Source organism: Etheostoma cragini, chromosome 3 (genome assembly GCF_013103735.1).
Source record: "Etheostoma cragini isolate CJK2018 chromosome 3, CSU_Ecrag_1.0, whole genome shotgun sequence".
Classification (NCBI taxonomy): domain Eukaryota; kingdom Metazoa; phylum Chordata; class Actinopteri; order Perciformes; family Percidae; genus Etheostoma; species Etheostoma cragini.
Genome location: NC_048409.1, coordinates 183,100 through 199,876, shown reverse-complemented (window position 1 = coordinate 199,876; position 16,777 = coordinate 183,100). Strand labels below are relative to the sequence as shown.

Sequence of the window (16,777 nt, the reverse complement as noted above, 5' to 3'; positions counted from 1 at the left end):
TACAATTGTTGCTAAATTTGAGAGCTAGTTGAGTAATTATATAATTCAGTTATAACTGAATACCTCCATGCCAACAGTCTGTCCCGTCATGTGTGGATGAACATTCTCTGCGTTGGACATCTGACCAGGATGCTGGTTGAACACATTTTCTGGAATGCCTCTGTCATGACAAAATATACACACATAGTTTGGAAATTACAAACCTACAAGGACAATAAAATACAGTGGAAATAAATATAACCTAAAATTAACTGTACGCATTTTTCACACCAGACATTTTGACATGTCAAGCAAGAAAAGCGCAGATGTGGTTAATAACATAAGGTCTATATATATTAGGGCTGGGCAAGTTAACGCGTTATCGCGTTAACTCATTAATTAACACAGACAATTTTTTCATTGCGCGTTAACGCAGTTTTTATTATTTCTTAATTATTGTAAAAGTTTGTTGCTTACAGGCTTTGTAAATACTGCAAAGTTGAATTTTGTTATTACAGGAGTACTAACAGTTTGAAATATCACCTTGACAGTTTATACAAGCAAATAAAATACAAAAGCAATGAAACACACAGTGGCGCGAGGCTTCGGCAGACTACGTTAGATGCAGCGTGTGGGTAAGTTTAGATAAACAAAGGCAAGAGACGCTAACAGATGCCATAGCGACGAGGATAGCAACAGACTGCAGGCACATTAGAGGACATCGGTCTGAGAATCACAACGACGACGGCAGGTATGAGTTTCCCTCAACACGCACCATCACAAGGAGAATACACGAGTTGTTTAAGAAGGAGAGGACTGCAAAAGCGGCCACGCTACAACATGTGCGCGCGGGACACTTTATTGAAGTTCTACAGCAGTGGAATGTGTCAAATAAAGTCCAAAATCTGATCCCTGCTGCGAGCCTTCTGCTTTCTGATCACGTCCCCTGCTTCGCGCACGGTCTCCAGCGTTGTCATAGTGTCTCTGCTTTACAGCGCGTTGGACAGTGTCCCTCAGTATCTCTGCTTTACAGCGCTTTGGACAGTGTCCCTCTGATGTACACTAAATATGTTATTTAACTGCTACTTTATAAACAAAATGCTGTTAAGTTTTTGCAAAACAAATGTTACGGCACTTTTGTTCATTTGGCAGAACATTTAAAATAAAACTGCACTATATAGAGACATAAATATACTTTCCTGGGAACAATCATTTCTGTATGATACGGTTTTTCCAAGTGAAATTCCCTGGTTAAACGCTCTTTAAATTACATCTACTCCTCCCTCTTTGAAAAATGAATATGAAGTTTAACAACTTGACACAAGGTCTTTTACATTACTAAAAAGCCCATTCTCGTGCCATTCGCAGTGGAGACTTCAAGTTTCCACATCCTATTTGTTTGAGTTGCAAACTGGAAAAGGATTGACTTCCATAGTCAATGCAATTTCACAAAATTCTCTTGTACGTACAAGAAGCAGATTTCAAGTAGGGTTGTGCCGACGGACATCCGGCATCGCAATGGACAGCAACCATTGTGATGCCACGCCACACCTTCATCCCAGGCTCCTGAAGTTGCCGCGCAGGCGCACTGCGCTCCGACAGGAGAGGGCGAGAGAATGTAGCAGCGGACGTTTTCCAGATAGACTTTATCTTTTTTTTGTTGAACTGAAGTTTGTAGTGTAAGTGAGAACCTGAGTTAAAACTATTCTGTAGCCCGCTAAACTGTCATGGCTTTTACTGCCTCGTACGCTTCAATAAGTGTTCTGCTACGATGTGGAAGTTTAGCCCGTGTCACAACGTGACAATTTAGAGAGAGAGAGAGAGAGATCACCTAGATAATATTGCTGTTGCTATGTTTCTTATTGCGTAGCTGATAGATGTGCAGATTGCTTAATATTACTTGTGCAGCCATATGTTGATACTCAGGTTGCGTTTCCTAGCAACGTGCAATCAGCAGCAAACAAGCAGCACTGTGGAGCTTAGCAATTAAAGGTGTATTACACTGTTTGCTCCGTAATGGATATGTGTGCTGTAATAGATGGGGCTTATTCTCAGTTTGTGTTACTGAGCACTATGTTGTAATTAGAGAGATGAAGGTAATGTTTAGTATTGTTTCTTGTTATATGCTGGTGGCTATGACATTTAGTTTGGGTAAATTATATATTAGGTTAATCCTATCTCTCTGTTATTGGTAAAACGTTCCACTGTACAGTGTTATGCAGACCACGGACATCTGATTGAGTCCACAGCCTGAAAGTAGGTCAAATTGTAATTGACTCTCCCTACCATCAAGAGGCAGCATAGCCATTTAATAATGCCCTATTTACATAGGGCATTTTAAATGTAATGTATGTCTGATTGTTTCTATTAGGGATGACCGAGTACAGCATTATCTGTATCTGTTTACCACATGAATTATCTGTATCCGGATCCGTACTCGGACTGGGCGGGGCCTAAACCGGAAGTGTTCAGATTTAAACCGGAAGTGGGTCAGGCTCTCTTGAAATGTGCGGGGCTTTAACCGGTATGTTATTTAAGCATGCAATTGATATGAGTTGATCAACAATTGTTATATTTATTGCTGATTTGAAAACTATTTACATGACAGCATCAAGCTTCAGACCAATGGTGTTGTCATGGTAACAAACATACTATATACAGAACGTTTTGCAACACTGAATACAACACATGCCGTTGCAATTATGAAGTCAAATGTAATAAACAAGAGTTTTCATACTCAATATAACTTTCTTTTTTTAACTTTTCATTTTTTTATGATGAGTGTGAGATTTTTTTGGTTCTTTTTTTTTTTTTCACACCAGGTGTGTGTGTGTGTGTGTGTGTGTGTGTGTGTGTGTGTGTGTGTGTGTGTGTGTGTGTGTGTGAGTAAGAGAGAGACACAGAGAGAGAGGGGGCGGGGAACTAAAATCTGGCAACAACACAGTCAGTATAGGACATAACATTTACTTTGACCTCTAACGGCTGATTGAAATCACCAGTGAATGTTTTACGACACATTAGCGGCAATGAATGCAAACATTGAATTTTCAGCTTACAAAAAGATAAAATACATAGTACCTGCAATAGTGTGATATGTACCACATTCTTTAAAGTCTAAATTATGCTGTGCCGTTTGATACAAATCCTAGGAAGCAGCCTAAATACAGTTTATGAGACTCACTGTGACTGGGCACTGCCTTCTTTAGCCATCATATCCTCAGGTTCATCGTCATAGTCAAATCGGTCAAGGAGTTTCTGAGGAATTATATATATTACATTAGTTAGGGAAATGAGAATAGTAATTTGTATATGATCAGAGACAGTTGTGTTGTGACACTGAGCTACTCTATTACCTCGGCTAAAGAGCTCTTCTTTTCAGTGTGTGGACTGTATGGGGTGAGCTGGGCCACAGGCACCTGCGGTGGGTTTGGTATGTTGTTTGCAATGGTGGTCAGGTTCTTATCTGCCTGCTGGAAGTTCTGGAGCATTCTCTGCAGCTAGAGGAAGGAGAGTGTCAGAATTTAACCACATTTTAGCTCCTATAATCCAGAACTGACAGAGCATTTAGACCAATGTATGCTTACCTCTTGACCATGCGGAGACTGAAAAAGCTGTGCCACAGCAGCTAAGGCATCAGGACTGGGTACCTTAGCCACAGCAGGGATGACTGTAGCACTAGTGACAGGAAGTTGTGTCTCTGGTTGAGCGGTAACTGTTTAGATACAGGAAAAAGGTTGACGTCTTTACATAATACTGAATGCAGTTCATCAAACAGTGGACAAATCCTGATTCTTTCCTTCACTTACTCACTTCCACACTCAAGCATATTGTTATAAACGTTGCCCAAAAAACATAATACTTCTCTACCTTCTAGTGCAGGGGCTGGTACAATAGTTCCATTGGCCATATCCATCAGAGGCTGAATGATGTCCATGTCGAACACACCATTCTTCTGCCACAGATTCAGGACTCGGATAATTTTGCTCTGAAAAGTAGAAAATGCAATTCCACCTTGAGACATTGCTCATTATCAATCATTGTGATTAGATAAAATACATAAAGCAGAAAAAAGGAGTACCTTATCATCCTCTGGACAACCGTACAGGTTTTGGAAGGTATCTGTAAAGTTCTTTAAGAATCTTGCCGCAAATACATCCTTGTCAATGCCAAACTGATGCCGTGACTGTCGAACAATGGAGTCCACCACATACAAACCAGGGACTTTTAATTCTGGCTTGCACTATTGAAAACACACACAAAATCAACAAGTTATTCCTATTGTCTTACTGCTTTTCTAAAAAGCATGTTGAACTCAAATGTTTACTATAACAGTAAGAGGCTCTATAGTACGTACCTTCTTGATGAACTTTTCAACAATCTGGACAACATGTTTGTAAAGCTAATAAAAGACAAAAAAAAACATCTGATGTTAAATATCCAGGACCCCGAGCTCTTTAAAATGTCGCCCAACCACACAACATCACATTAACCAGCCATGTTCAGTTCATTGATGTCTTTGGAAATATCATATCCCAAAAAAGGAGTGGGCTTATTTTAAATCTGGATGGAGTTACATCCTTTACAGAACCCCTTTAGCCTGAAATGATGAAAATATGCATCCTAACATTATGCCAAATAGATTAAAGCTTTCAAACGTTTCAGCCAGTACCTGCTTCAAATATTTTAGAAACCTACTAGCACAGCATTCTTCAAGAACTGTATCTCCACTTATATGCTCAGTGTATCCAAATACACTTTATCAACTTAAATACAGATAAATAAAAAACCCATCTTCCAAAATGTCCATCTATGGTTTGTCACTAGCCAGAATAACTAGGGCTATAATATATTTATAATCATATATTATTACTAATTCCTTCCAGTAATGCTTATGAATCTATGCAAACATTTTGGATATTTGCAAGATGATCATGACAGATAGCAATATCTAAGGCACATAACTTGTCTTTACTCAGTGTTTGCTGCATATAAAAAACCCATAGTGGATCAAACCACAAGTTAAAATGCGTTGTATTCATTTTACCTTGATAGCTTTGATGGCTGATTTTGTCACAGACATCATCTTAGCACGGGATATTGGAGGCTTCATGTCAATCATGGAGAACAGCTGATCAAAAAAGAATTACAAGCGTCAAATCAAAAATAAAATAAACAATAGCATTGGACAACATAGTGACCTGCTTTATATACAAAATAGGCAACACAGACACCACTGTGACCGACACGTACAGTAACATATTGGTATGTAATAGAGAATTCAGTAAAGCAAACTAACTATAGGTAAGAAAATAAAAGCTTTAATTTGATTTCCCCACGTGCAAAAGCATTATTTTTTATAAACCTAAACATCCACACGGACATGGCACTTAACATGGGTAACTACAGATTATCCTGATTCTCACAAAACCTAGGTTCTGGTAACATATCTTCTGTGCAGAAAGAAAACCCTTACAGGATTTATGTTCTTAAGAGTTAACACAACTGTGATTGATATATAAGTGTATTAAGAGCTCATGTACAACGTGTTTTAACTCAGGTTCAATAACATGATGCACACACATGCACTGACTTCACGGTCTAACCCCCCACCCAACGCCCCAGAATTTCTTCTACTCACTACTGTGCAATATTTAGTATTTAAACACCATTCATGATGTTGATATTTACTGTGCAATACCATTACTGTGCAATACCTGTATACTGTGCAATACCATTACTCTCATTATCAAATATATTACTCAATGAATATAATCAACACTATTGAGCAATATTTAAAGAACGTGGAATAAACCACACGGCATATCACCGTGTATATAAAACACTTTCATATGTATATCGTGTCTCAACCGTGCACCTTACCCCCCCCCCCCCCCCCCCCCCCCTCCCTTTTTATCGCATTTCTTTTGGTTGACACTGGGAAAGGAGCTGCTTTTAATCTAATTGTACATGTGTACAGTGACAATTTATCTATGTGGGTTATTTTTGAAAGCATCATAAGTCTTGAAAACAGCACGCAGGTTAATAGAGCACCTACTGCAGCACTATGTCCCACCAGCAACGATACACATAAAAAAACACAGCAAGGCAAGAAGACAGTCCAGAGTCTCCGCGTGGCAACTATACAATACCATGTTTTGATACGTTTAATTATTATCATGCTATTTTAGTGATCGCTAACAACGTTAAGTAAGCGTTACCCTAGCGCTCCAAATAAGCTACAAGAGGGTTAGCTAACGTTAGCAGCACTAACACGGTGACTTCAAGGTACACACTTATTCTTTGATATAACGTAATTAGCATTAACATTAACATCACTTATGACAAGTCACCGTGGTCTATTTGGTCCATGGTTCAGATTTAGCTAGCTAGACACTGAAATGACAGGCCTTGCAAGGTTGACGTAACAGGCGTTGAATTCAACTTAAGCTAACGCTAGTGGCAAATGTTAACAGATTTACTCGATTTACGTTCTAACAGACTAACGTAGCTACATTTCCCAGTCAAAATAAACCATATGGGCTGTTTTAGTTGAATATAATTACCATAAGCCTCGCTATTAAACCGATTAGCTATAGTAAACGGAGACCAACTGACACTGTTTTAGCGTCAACATTTAGCCTTCGGGTTTAGCTCTTTGGACTCGGCTAAACACGAGCAGACTTTACCTCCATGTTGAACGCGTTCACTGCATCCATAATGGTTTGTTGTGTTGAACACCGGTTGACGAACTTTTCTAAATCGTTACTCTACTTAATCTTAACCATGTATGGTTATATAATGTTAGCTAAAAATATATACAGAGACAATGAAAGGCTCTATTTCGAGTCTGTTGTGGTCACATTGTTACTCTGGGCTCTGCTATGCTAGGAATTGCTAACGTTACTAACTAAGCGGTTTCACGCCGCGTGAGTGCGTCCGATGTCACGGGGTAATGCTGCCTTCACTGTTATCGGGAAATTGCCAGTTCCTTTTTTTAAATTGACTTGTGAAATTACTTGGTCGTCTAACATATTGCCTCCAATTTGGTATTTCTGGTTTTCCAAAGTGAACAACTTCACACCACACCCTTTAAAAAAAACATGTATTAACTAGAATTTTACATTTTATATATCCTAGGATTTATGTTACATTTGACAATTCATTACAGTTGGACATATCCATCAACTATTGTTTAAAAATGACCAAGTAATAACAATAATTTACAATAATACTGTAATAAGGTGCACCTCGTTGGGACCACTCGTTGCAAACAGACCCCAACGTATTTTCATAAGACCTATTTGTGTTCCTGCATGTTTTTCTTGCTGCCTGGCTCTATCCATGAACCTGCACACTGCATGCATCAGCTGACACACGCACCGACTCGGAGTGGAGCGAGCACGCAGCCACGTGGGGAGGGTCCGAGGGATCTTTCTCTTGGCTTGCGGTCATTTTTCACTACCAATTTGTTGTAATGAGACAGCCTTACTTCACTTGTAAAATGAGATGATGGCTGCAATCGAGAACTCAACCAGCGCTGTTCCCATTAAATGGGAATACTATTATGATTATCTTGACCCTGTAATTGTGGATGAGAGCAAGCTAAAATACAATAAATGTAAGTCGTTATGCATTATAGCATTTCTGTATTTTTCTTCTTGTCTTAGTTAACCATATTTCTTATCCCTTTCAGATTCAATTGTTATAATACTTTGGATCTTAATGGCTGCCTTTATGGGATTGCTCTTTCTCATTTTGAATCTAATATCTCGCAGAGGAAACTTGCCTAGGTAAGTGGGTTAACACTTTATAATGACCATCATTAATAGATGGTAAATTTATAGTTAATCTGAAGTTAATTGTCATATAACTGTTAGCAAACCATAATTTTACTGTTAAACAATTAAATTGTCATTAATAAAATATAAATATATCTGTAAATTAACACTTTGAATCACACATTATATCCCTCATACTATATTAGGTATCGAGTAATGATTAAAAATGTTGTATGCCTTTACGAAACCATTTTTAAAACATCTATAAACATTACATTGATAGATGGACCACATATTCCAATAATACCTTGTTAAATAGTTAAATACTTTGCAAACCATCTATAAACATAATCTGGATAACAATTTTAAAGTTTCCATTGATGTTTTTCATAGCTAATGGTAAGTAAGTGCTTGGTAAAGCAATTCTACATTTTTTTGCCCTCCATTAAACTATAAAAAAATTATCTATTATAAATATAGTATATATATATATATATATATATATATATTCAGTACTTTGCAAAGGTCTTAGGCAGGTGTGAAAAAAATGTGGAAACTAAGAATGCTTTCAAAAATATAAGTAATGGTTTATTCTCATAAATTTACAAAATGCAAAGTGAGCGAACAAAAGAAAAGTCTTAATCACATCAATATTTGGTGTAATTACTCTTTGCCTTCAAACCAGCATCAGGTCTTATAGGTCCACTAGCAGAAAGTAGGGCAACCATGAGGATCGTAGACGAAGTGGTCGGCCAAGGCGACTTGGTGCCGCAGATGAAAAAAACACTTTGACATGGGAAGATGTCCAGTAGGGATATGAGCTCAGAACTGGGATAGACTAGTGGGACCAGGTTCACCATCTACTGTCTGGAGAAGTCTGGCTGAAATCAGCTCAGAACTGGTAGAAACCAGTGGGACCAGGTCCACCATCTGTCGGGAGAAGTCTGGCTGACATCAGCTCAGAACTGGCAGAAACCAGTGGGACCAGGTCCATCATCTACTGTCAAGAGAAGTCTGGCTGACATCAGCTCAGAACTGGTAGAAACCAGTGGGACCAGGTCCACCATCTACTGTCTGGAGAAGTCTGGCTGACATCAGCTCAGAACTGGTAGAAACCAGTGGGACCAGGTCCACCATCTACTGTCTGGAGAAGTCGGGCTGACTAATTTTGCAAGTTCTCCCATTTAGAAATCATGGAGGGTCTGAAATTGTCATCGTAGGTGCATGTCCAATGTGAGAGACATAATCTTTAAAACATTATTATCCAGAAATCCCAATGTATGATTTTTTAACTATTTATTTGTATGACACAGCTGCAAATAAGTATTTGAACACCTGAGAAAATCAATGTTAATATTTGGTACAGCCTTTGTTTGCAGTTCCAGAGGTCAAACGTTTCCTGTAGTTCTTCACCAGGTCTGACACCCTGCAGAAGGGATTTTGGCCCCCCCTCCACACAGATCTTCTCTAGACTAGTCAGGTTTCTGGGCTGTCGCTGGCAAACACAGAGTTTGATCTCCCTCCAAAGATTCTCTACTGGTTTTAGGTCTGGGGACTGGCTAGGCCCCCCCAGAACCTTGATCTGCTTCTTCCAGAGCCCCCCGTTGGTTCTCCTGGCTGTGGTCTTCGGGTCATTGTCATGTTGGAAGACCCAGCCTCGACCCATCTTCAATGCTCTAACTGAGGGAAGGAGGTTGGTCCCCAAAGTCTCCCAATACATGGCCCCGGTCCTCCTCTCCTTAATACAGTGCAGTCGTCCTGTCCCATGTGCAGAACCCCCCCAAAGCATGATGCTACCCCCCCCCATGCTTCACAGTAGGGATGTTGGACTTGGGATGGTCCTCATCATTCTTCTTCCTCCAAACAAGGTTAGTGGAATTAGGACCAACAAGTTCTATTCTGGTCTCATCTGACCACATGGCTTCCTCCCATTACTCATCTGGATCCTCCAGATGGTCGTTGGCAGACTTAAGACGGGCCTGGACATGGTCTGGTTTAAGCAGGGGAACCTTCCGTTCCATGCATGATTTCAAAACATGACGTCTTAGTGTATTACCAACAGTAACCTTGGAAACGGTGGTCCCAGCTCTTTTCAGCTCATTGACCAGCTCCTCCCGTGTAGTTCTGGGCTGGTTTCTCACCTTTCTTAGGATCATTGGGACCCCACAAGGTGAGATCTTGCATGGAGCCCCAGTCCGAGGGAGACTGACAGTCATGTTTAGCTTCTTCCCTTTTCTAATGATTGCTCCAACAGTGGACCTTTTTTCACCAAGCTGCTTGGACATGTCCCCGTAGCCCTGTCCAGCCTTGTGGAGGTGAACAATTTTGTCTCTAGTGTCTTTGGACAGCTCTTTGGTCTTGGCCATGTCAGTAGTTGGATTCTTACTGATTGTATGGGGGAGACAGGTGTCTTTATGCAGCTAACGACCTCAAACAGGTGCATCTAATTTAGGATAATAAATGGAGTGGGGGGGGGGACATTTTGAAGGCAGACTAACAGGTCTTTGAAGCTCAGAATTCAAGCTGATAGACAGGTGTTCAAATACTTATTTGCAGCTGTATCATACAAATAGTAAAAAAATCATACATTGTGATTTCTGGATTTTGTTTTTTAGATTATGTCTCTCACAGTGGACATGTCTCTCACAGTGGACATGCACCTACGATGATAATTTCAGACCCTCCATGATTTCTAAGTGAGAGAACTTGCAAAATAGCAGGGTGTTCAAATACTTATTTTCCTCACTGTAACTATCAATTTACAATCTATTAATGATGGTTATTCTAAAGTGTTACCGCTGAAGGTAAACATTTAAGTATTAAAGTATTTGACAGACAAAAGTTACAAAGCTCTACTTGAATGTTTAAATATTTCTCTCCTGTTGCAGGACTCACAGATCCAAACGAGAGGTCACGACATTGACTGAAGCTGAATGAGATGTGAAGAAAAAGGTTAAAAATCAAGGTGATGGACCCAATTCAAAATCCAAATGATAGAGATGCAATGAATGAAAGTTTGGATTAGAGGTTTTGAGACCATGTGTAAAAAAAACTAAGATTCTGTTTTCTTAGCAATTCATTAAATACCTACAAAGTGCAAAGCTACCATTTTTCACAAGAATTATGTAACTTTTATCCTGTCCTTTAACCTGCATTGTGTGTACATGTGCCCCTGCCCTAGATGTTAAGTACAAGGAGAGCACAGGTATTTTTCTGTGCTTTGTCAAGAAGGCAGTGTTACTGCATTGAATCCAATTTCTTAAATGAAGGCCCCGTTTACACGAATATGCTCGTGGGTGAAAATAACATTCTGATAAAAATGTGCCTTTCAATTACACAGAGACAGTAGTTTTGGAGGTTAAAAACGTAAAAAAGGGAAACCACCCTCCAGGGAGAAAATCTGAAAACACGCTCCCCTGTTGCGTTCCCATTTAAGGGCTGAAATCACACTGTGCAGGTGTGTGTCGTGTTAGTACCGTGGGTGTGGGTGTGTGGGTTGTGTGTCTGTACCTTGGGTGTGGGTGTGTGTGTTGTGTGAATGTGCCGTGGGTGGGTGTGTGTGTCGTGTGTATCTACCGTGGGTGTGTGTGTGTGTGTGTGGGTGTGTGCATTGTTTATAGCAATAACTCCACCTCATCGCCTGTCCAAACAATATTGTCAGCTTGTTGTTGTTTGCGTCACGCTACGAGGGAGAGAAGAAGAAGGAAGGTTGTACGCAGGCACTTGTCATTTGGTGGTGTTGTGTGGCAGGGCTTCACACTGCCACCTAGCCCCCTGGCGTGCATACTACATTGAATTTCACACACTTATGCGTCACCATGTGTATGCAGAATTGCTAAATAAAAAGTGAGACTGCAACACCACTTTTGCGTTTCCGTCTCAACATAGCCTTACTCCACAACACCTAGAACTAAACACGTATTAAATGAGGGGATGCAGGAACAATGTTAAAAAACATTCACAAATTAGTAATAGATTTGTAAAATGAACACTTTATAACAGAAGGGTTTACAAAATATCGTCACTCTTTTTTTACAAGAATGAAACAAAGCAACAAAATGAAAGAATACAAGCTTTCTTGTACTAAGGTCTATTTCAACAAACAGTGTTCAGATGTTTTTACTTTTCATGATGGTATTACAGATGGCTCTGATGGCCGTTTGAGTCAGGGGGGCTTTGGATGGGTTCTGTCTCTTACACTTGGCTCTGGTCACCAAACTGACATGGGACAGGAACAGCTCTGCTGATGTGGCTCCGCTCCACAACTCATGGATGTACGACGACAACAGGAACAGCCCTGCTTCTGGAAAGGAGAAAATAGAAGGCTTCATTCATTTACACTACACTGTATTACGACCGAGTCATCTTCCTGAAGGGTACTCCCACAGGAAGTCCTTATCTGGCTTAAAATTAAAATGTGTCTACTCATGTTTTTGTGTATCTTAAAGTTCCCATGACATGGTGCTCTTTGTATTCTTTTATATAGACCTTAGTGGTCCCCTAGTACGATAATACTGTATCTGAAATCTCTTTTATTTAATTGGTGGAGGCTGGGGGTGTGGCCTTGACCAACTGCCACTTTGTTCATTTGAAAGCCATGATGTCTCTATCTCATGGGGGGCAAATTCTCTGGGCGGGCAAAGCAGAGAAAGGGGAGGTAACCTTTACCCTTATGACCTCATAAGGAGCAAGATTCCAGATCGGCCCATCTGAGCTTTCATTTTGTCAAAGGCAGAGCAGGATACCCAGGGCTCGGTTTACACCTATCACTATTTTTTCATTTTTATTTTATCATTTTTCTGCCATAGGCAGGCTGGGGGAACTCATATTAATGTTAATAAACTTCAAAGTGACATTTTCTAGCCATGGGAATATTTCAGTTATTGGGAACTGTACTTCATCATCATTCATCAATTAGGCATGTCTTCTTTGGCTCTCTTGTACATGAGAGGATGCCAAATCAAGTTTTTCCTCATTGCAAATGTGGCTCACATAGTGCTATCTAATTGGACTGATTGAATGTCTTTAAGCAATGCAACTGATTGCATTGTTTTGTACAAGCTATACCTATAAATCATGGACCCAGTTCCACATTAAACAAATACCACTTGTTAATTTGGGCATAGGCCAACTTTTCACAAAATATTTTTTTTAAGAACTGGGACCCTTCACTTATTTGACGTCTTAATAGCATTTACCAATTCTACGTATCCCAATTTGTTAAAGGTTTGGCAACCCTGCTCTGAAAGTCTTTAACTCCAGTGTTTCGATACAATAGAGATCTTTTCGTAGTGTGGATTGGAGACGTGAGTTTTGAAGGGAGGCCCAGACAGTTTGCATTGTCACGGTATTGCTTAGTATGTACAGTAGCAGTCACAGATGGAGTCTGTGAATAAGGTGGCAGGCTCTTACCACGTATCGACGGATCACGCGTGGCTTCTGGCAGGCAGGCCGAGACGACCGCCTGATGCAGCTCTGGAAGGTGGCCTTGTCTCTCTAGAAAGCGCATCATGATGTTGGTGAACAACTGGAGGACTTCCACCCTGACTGAAATGCTGGAGTGACACTGAGTTTCAAAGGCCTGATGGTAGAGTCGTAGGAGGTCTGCTTTCATCCCGGGATCGAGTAACACAGTATTCATGATTTCCGCGTGTTTTACCACGGCCTTTTCGACCCAGTGCAAGAACTCTTTTGTTCTGTTTTCATCATACAAATCCTCCACCAAGCACCTTAGGGACCACTTGGTGAGCAGGTGTGCAGCATCACTGGCCAACTGACTGGGATCCAGTTTGTCTCTTGACTGAGCTGGCTGGGGTTCAGAGCGGGGAAACACAGGCTCCCAGTGAACAAAGATACTGCTGAGGTAGAATGTGCATTCTGTCAGGAGAGTCTCTTCTTCTCCCTCAGTCTCAGCCTCTTCTGCCTGGTTCTCTTTTCGAGGACGGGCCTGGGAAAAGGAGCCCTTACCTGTGGCCTTGTCCTTCCCCATCCCTGAGGAGGAAGATGAACAAAACCATGTTTATGCCATTAATGATAAAAATAATGATTTAGCTACTGTGAAGCAGAACAAAGATCTAAATTCTCCACGGTTTGTAATAGAAAGAAACGATGACAGAGTCCATAGACCATAAAAATAATGTCATCACATGTAACAAATTGATTGAAGCTTCATGTCTATTAACTTCCCTCCAGAGAAGAGAACACATGGTCAGCAAAAGAGCCTCCATCCTGGAACCCTTATTTCCCCAGTATATTCCCAGCATATTTCACAAGTGCTCGACCCCTCCTCCGATTCCAAATGTCTTGCACCTGGTCCCCGATCGAGGTTAGTGGGTAAGGGAGACTGTGCCTTTTCTTTGGCAGCTCCAGAGGATGGAACGATCTTCCACTTTTGTCTCAGATGTTCCCCCAGCATTGATAGAAGACATAATTGTATTCAATGCCCTTTGGTTGCTCTTAGGAGGTTTTTAGCATTTTAATATTAGTTATTTTTATTCTATTATTTTAACATTCTATTATTCTTACATGTCGTACTGTATTGTTTTGCTTTGATTGTTATTTTATTTTTATTTGTGTTACTTCATGACTCCTTTTGCTTTGATTTTACTTGTTGTGCAGCGCACTTCAATTTGTACAGCACTTTGGTCGACTCTGGGGATTTCAAACGGGCTATAGAAATAAACTTAACTTGACTAATTTGACTATTTACCAGCGCTGGAGTTTAAACATCATTTAAACAACTAAATGAAATGCTAACCAAAACCTGCTGTTTTTTGTGGCTACAAATCACTCAAATTAAAGAAAAAGGTTATACTCCTCCAGTATCTACTCTCTTTAGTTAGCAGTAACATAACGATCAAGGCGTGTCTGTAAAAGCTCTGTTTAAGCAACAGTGTGGACAGGACGACTTCTGAGAAACATGCAGAACTAAATAATTAATCATCGAGTGCAAAGACTGCTACATGGTTATACAACTTTATAGGTTTTCATGACATGAATTGGTGGTAGTATACACTGTATGTGTCTGTCATGTTCATGCTGGTGAGTTTCAACTTGTGATGGAGATTTCTCTTTGATGATGGCCTTTGTGTAACAACGCAGATATAATGACAGATTAGACTCTTTTGCTTCTCTGTCTCCTGTTGCTTTGAAACTCACATCAAAAAGCTTCCTGCAAGACATGTTTTGTATAGCATTTAATCCATCTCTCTTTCCATTTGGGGATTACAGTATACTGTCCACCCGTTTGACTGTAAATTAACCATGACAAGATTTGTAAAAAACCTTTTCCTGGTGTGATAGATTTGTTTTTTTGAACGACTCACTTAATGCCACTCACCCAACAATTCCTTTACTTTGTGTTTTTCGGACAAAGCTTGGATTTGGGTTAGAAGTGGCGTGTTGCGGGACAGGGAGGCCCAACAGAGAAGCAGAGTGAGGGCTTCAGCACAAGAGAGAGGCTGTGGATGGAGGGTTAGCCGGTCAGCCTGTTTGTTTACACTGAGAGCTGTCCCACGATGCTTCAGGACAGACCAGAGAGTGTTCAGAAACCGGCGGAGCTGAGCGGCCTTCACACGCAACCTGACAGGAGGAGAGCAAACAAACACGGACATCCTTGACCAAAAGCCAGTTAACATTGGCCATGTCATTTGCTATTGATATGATATGTTTATATTATTAAGTGTCCAAAGAGTGACTTTAACATTTTCACTGCGGTAGCGTACCCCTGTGAACGTATTTTGTAGTAATGGAGCTTTACCTGAGGTGTCTGCTGATGGTTGATGCCACACACAGGAATTCACTGATGAGGGGGAGCGGGAGACACTTTACTGAGCTCTGAGCTTTGTCCGATGTAGGTGAGGACGTCTTGGCTCCATCCTCCTGCTTCTCCTTCTGCCCAAGGTTAGTAAACCACAGCACATGGAGCAGATCTATGATAGCACTCAGCAGCCGCTGGTCTAGATGCCTAAATAAGGATTAGAAGTACCGATTTATGTAAAAAATACAAAACCGGCAGAAGAGATTATAGTAGTAATATAAATGATAATGTCAAAACAAAGAGCCAAAATTAAGACTGGACCTTATTCTCAAGCATACCTTTGTTCAACCACCTGGGTTATCCAGGTTAGGAGTCCGCAGCTCTTGGTGAGGTTATAAGCTGCTCTGGTCAAACGAGCGGCCTGGCACAACACCCTGATAATCTGTGCCTAGTGGAGTAATAAATGTGAAATAAATTAACATTAGATATATCTCTTTTTTACCCTTATGAAGTGGATCTCAGAGCATCTTGACTTTGCTATAATGTGTTGCATCATTGTGATTCCCAGTGTGTACCTGGGAGTGTTCATCACACAAGGGGCTGCTGCCGAAGCCTAAAAGGGTCTGAAAGATGCCTTGTTGTTCGCACAGTTCATAGCAGTGTCCATCACTTATTCCTTCTTCCAGCACACTCAAGATCCACTCACGTTCCATTTTATGCTGCAGGAAAATAAGAGTTAGTCATACTCTCGGCGCTGAAAGCCCTTTATTGAAACAGATTATGAGCCTAAAAAGGCATGAGCTGAGCAAAACAAACAGATGAAGGTTAGATGCTGTTGACACAAGAGGAGTTTATTTGGACAATCATTTATTTTTGGCTCGACCGCGCCAAGGCAAGGCCAACCCTATTAAAAGGTCCTTCACTGGCCGAGTGATAATACACCATTGGTTGAGTGAGCGGCGGTGTTCCACCATTGGCTGTTTTTCTCCAACAGTGTTCTCTTTGCCTCGGCATCAATCAGCAGAGGCCTGTACTACGAAGCATAATTTGGCATACTTCAGAGAGCGACAGAGAAAGAGAGCGTGGTGCGCTCATAAAAGTGAAAGATATAGATTTTAAGCGGGGGGAATTACGTGTAGGCTATATATCGGCTTCTTGACATCGGTTTGAAGGGACATTCTGAAACACTTATGGCGGTTTTCCACTGCGTGGTATCTACTCGACTCGCCTCGGGTCTACTCGCTTTTTTTGGTTTTCCATT

General features: G+C 40.7%; 2 protein-coding genes and 1 long non-coding RNA gene across 6 annotated transcripts in view; 1 reads left to right on the top strand and 2 right to left on the bottom strand.

Moving 5' to 3' along the window:
- Positions 1 to 6,927, bottom strand: part of LOC117940274 (SR-related and CTD-associated factor 4-like) — a 36,580-nt gene extending 29,653 nt beyond the window's left edge. For all 4 annotated transcript variants that reach the window (XM_034865619.1, XM_034865617.1, XM_034865623.1 and 1 more), the window contains exons 1-9: positions 6,666 to 6,927; positions 5,024 to 5,107; positions 4,334 to 4,378; positions 4,058 to 4,219; positions 3,847 to 3,964; positions 3,564 to 3,691; positions 3,333 to 3,476; positions 3,161 to 3,234; positions 64 to 160 (exon numbers count right to left, since the gene is read on the bottom strand). In XM_034865619.1, coding sequence (XP_034721510.1) covers positions 64 to 160; positions 3,161 to 3,234; positions 3,333 to 3,476; positions 3,564 to 3,691; positions 3,847 to 3,964; positions 4,058 to 4,219; positions 4,334 to 4,378; positions 5,024 to 5,107; positions 6,666 to 6,695 — 882 coding nt within the window. In that variant the 5' untranslated portion in view covers positions 6,696 to 6,927. The remainder of the gene's footprint in view (positions 1 to 63; positions 161 to 3,160; positions 3,235 to 3,332; positions 3,477 to 3,563; positions 3,692 to 3,846; positions 3,965 to 4,057; positions 4,220 to 4,333; positions 4,379 to 5,023; positions 5,108 to 6,665) is intronic.
- Positions 6,928 to 7,371: 444 nt separating this feature from the next.
- LOC117942240 lies at positions 7,372 to 11,016 on the top strand. Its single transcript, XR_004656099.1, has 3 exons — positions 7,372 to 7,597; positions 7,673 to 7,769; positions 10,646 to 11,016. It is a non-coding gene; the product is annotated as an uncharacterized LOC117942240 (long non-coding RNA).
- A 710-nt stretch (positions 11,017 to 11,726) lies between these two features.
- urb1 (URB1 ribosome biogenesis homolog) overlaps positions 11,727 to 16,777 on the bottom strand; it is a 28,782-nt gene continuing 23,731 nt past the window's right edge. Inside the window, exons 34-39 of the mRNA XM_034867237.1 lie at positions 16,092 to 16,235; positions 15,855 to 15,964; positions 15,517 to 15,723; positions 15,097 to 15,338; positions 13,170 to 13,748; positions 11,727 to 12,060 (exon numbers count right to left, since the gene is read on the bottom strand). Of these exons, the coding sequence (XP_034723128.1) occupies positions 11,867 to 12,060; positions 13,170 to 13,748; positions 15,097 to 15,338; positions 15,517 to 15,723; positions 15,855 to 15,964; positions 16,092 to 16,235 (1,476 nt within the window). The 3' untranslated portion in view covers positions 11,727 to 11,866. The remainder of the gene's footprint in view (positions 12,061 to 13,169; positions 13,749 to 15,096; positions 15,339 to 15,516; positions 15,724 to 15,854; positions 15,965 to 16,091; positions 16,236 to 16,777) is intronic.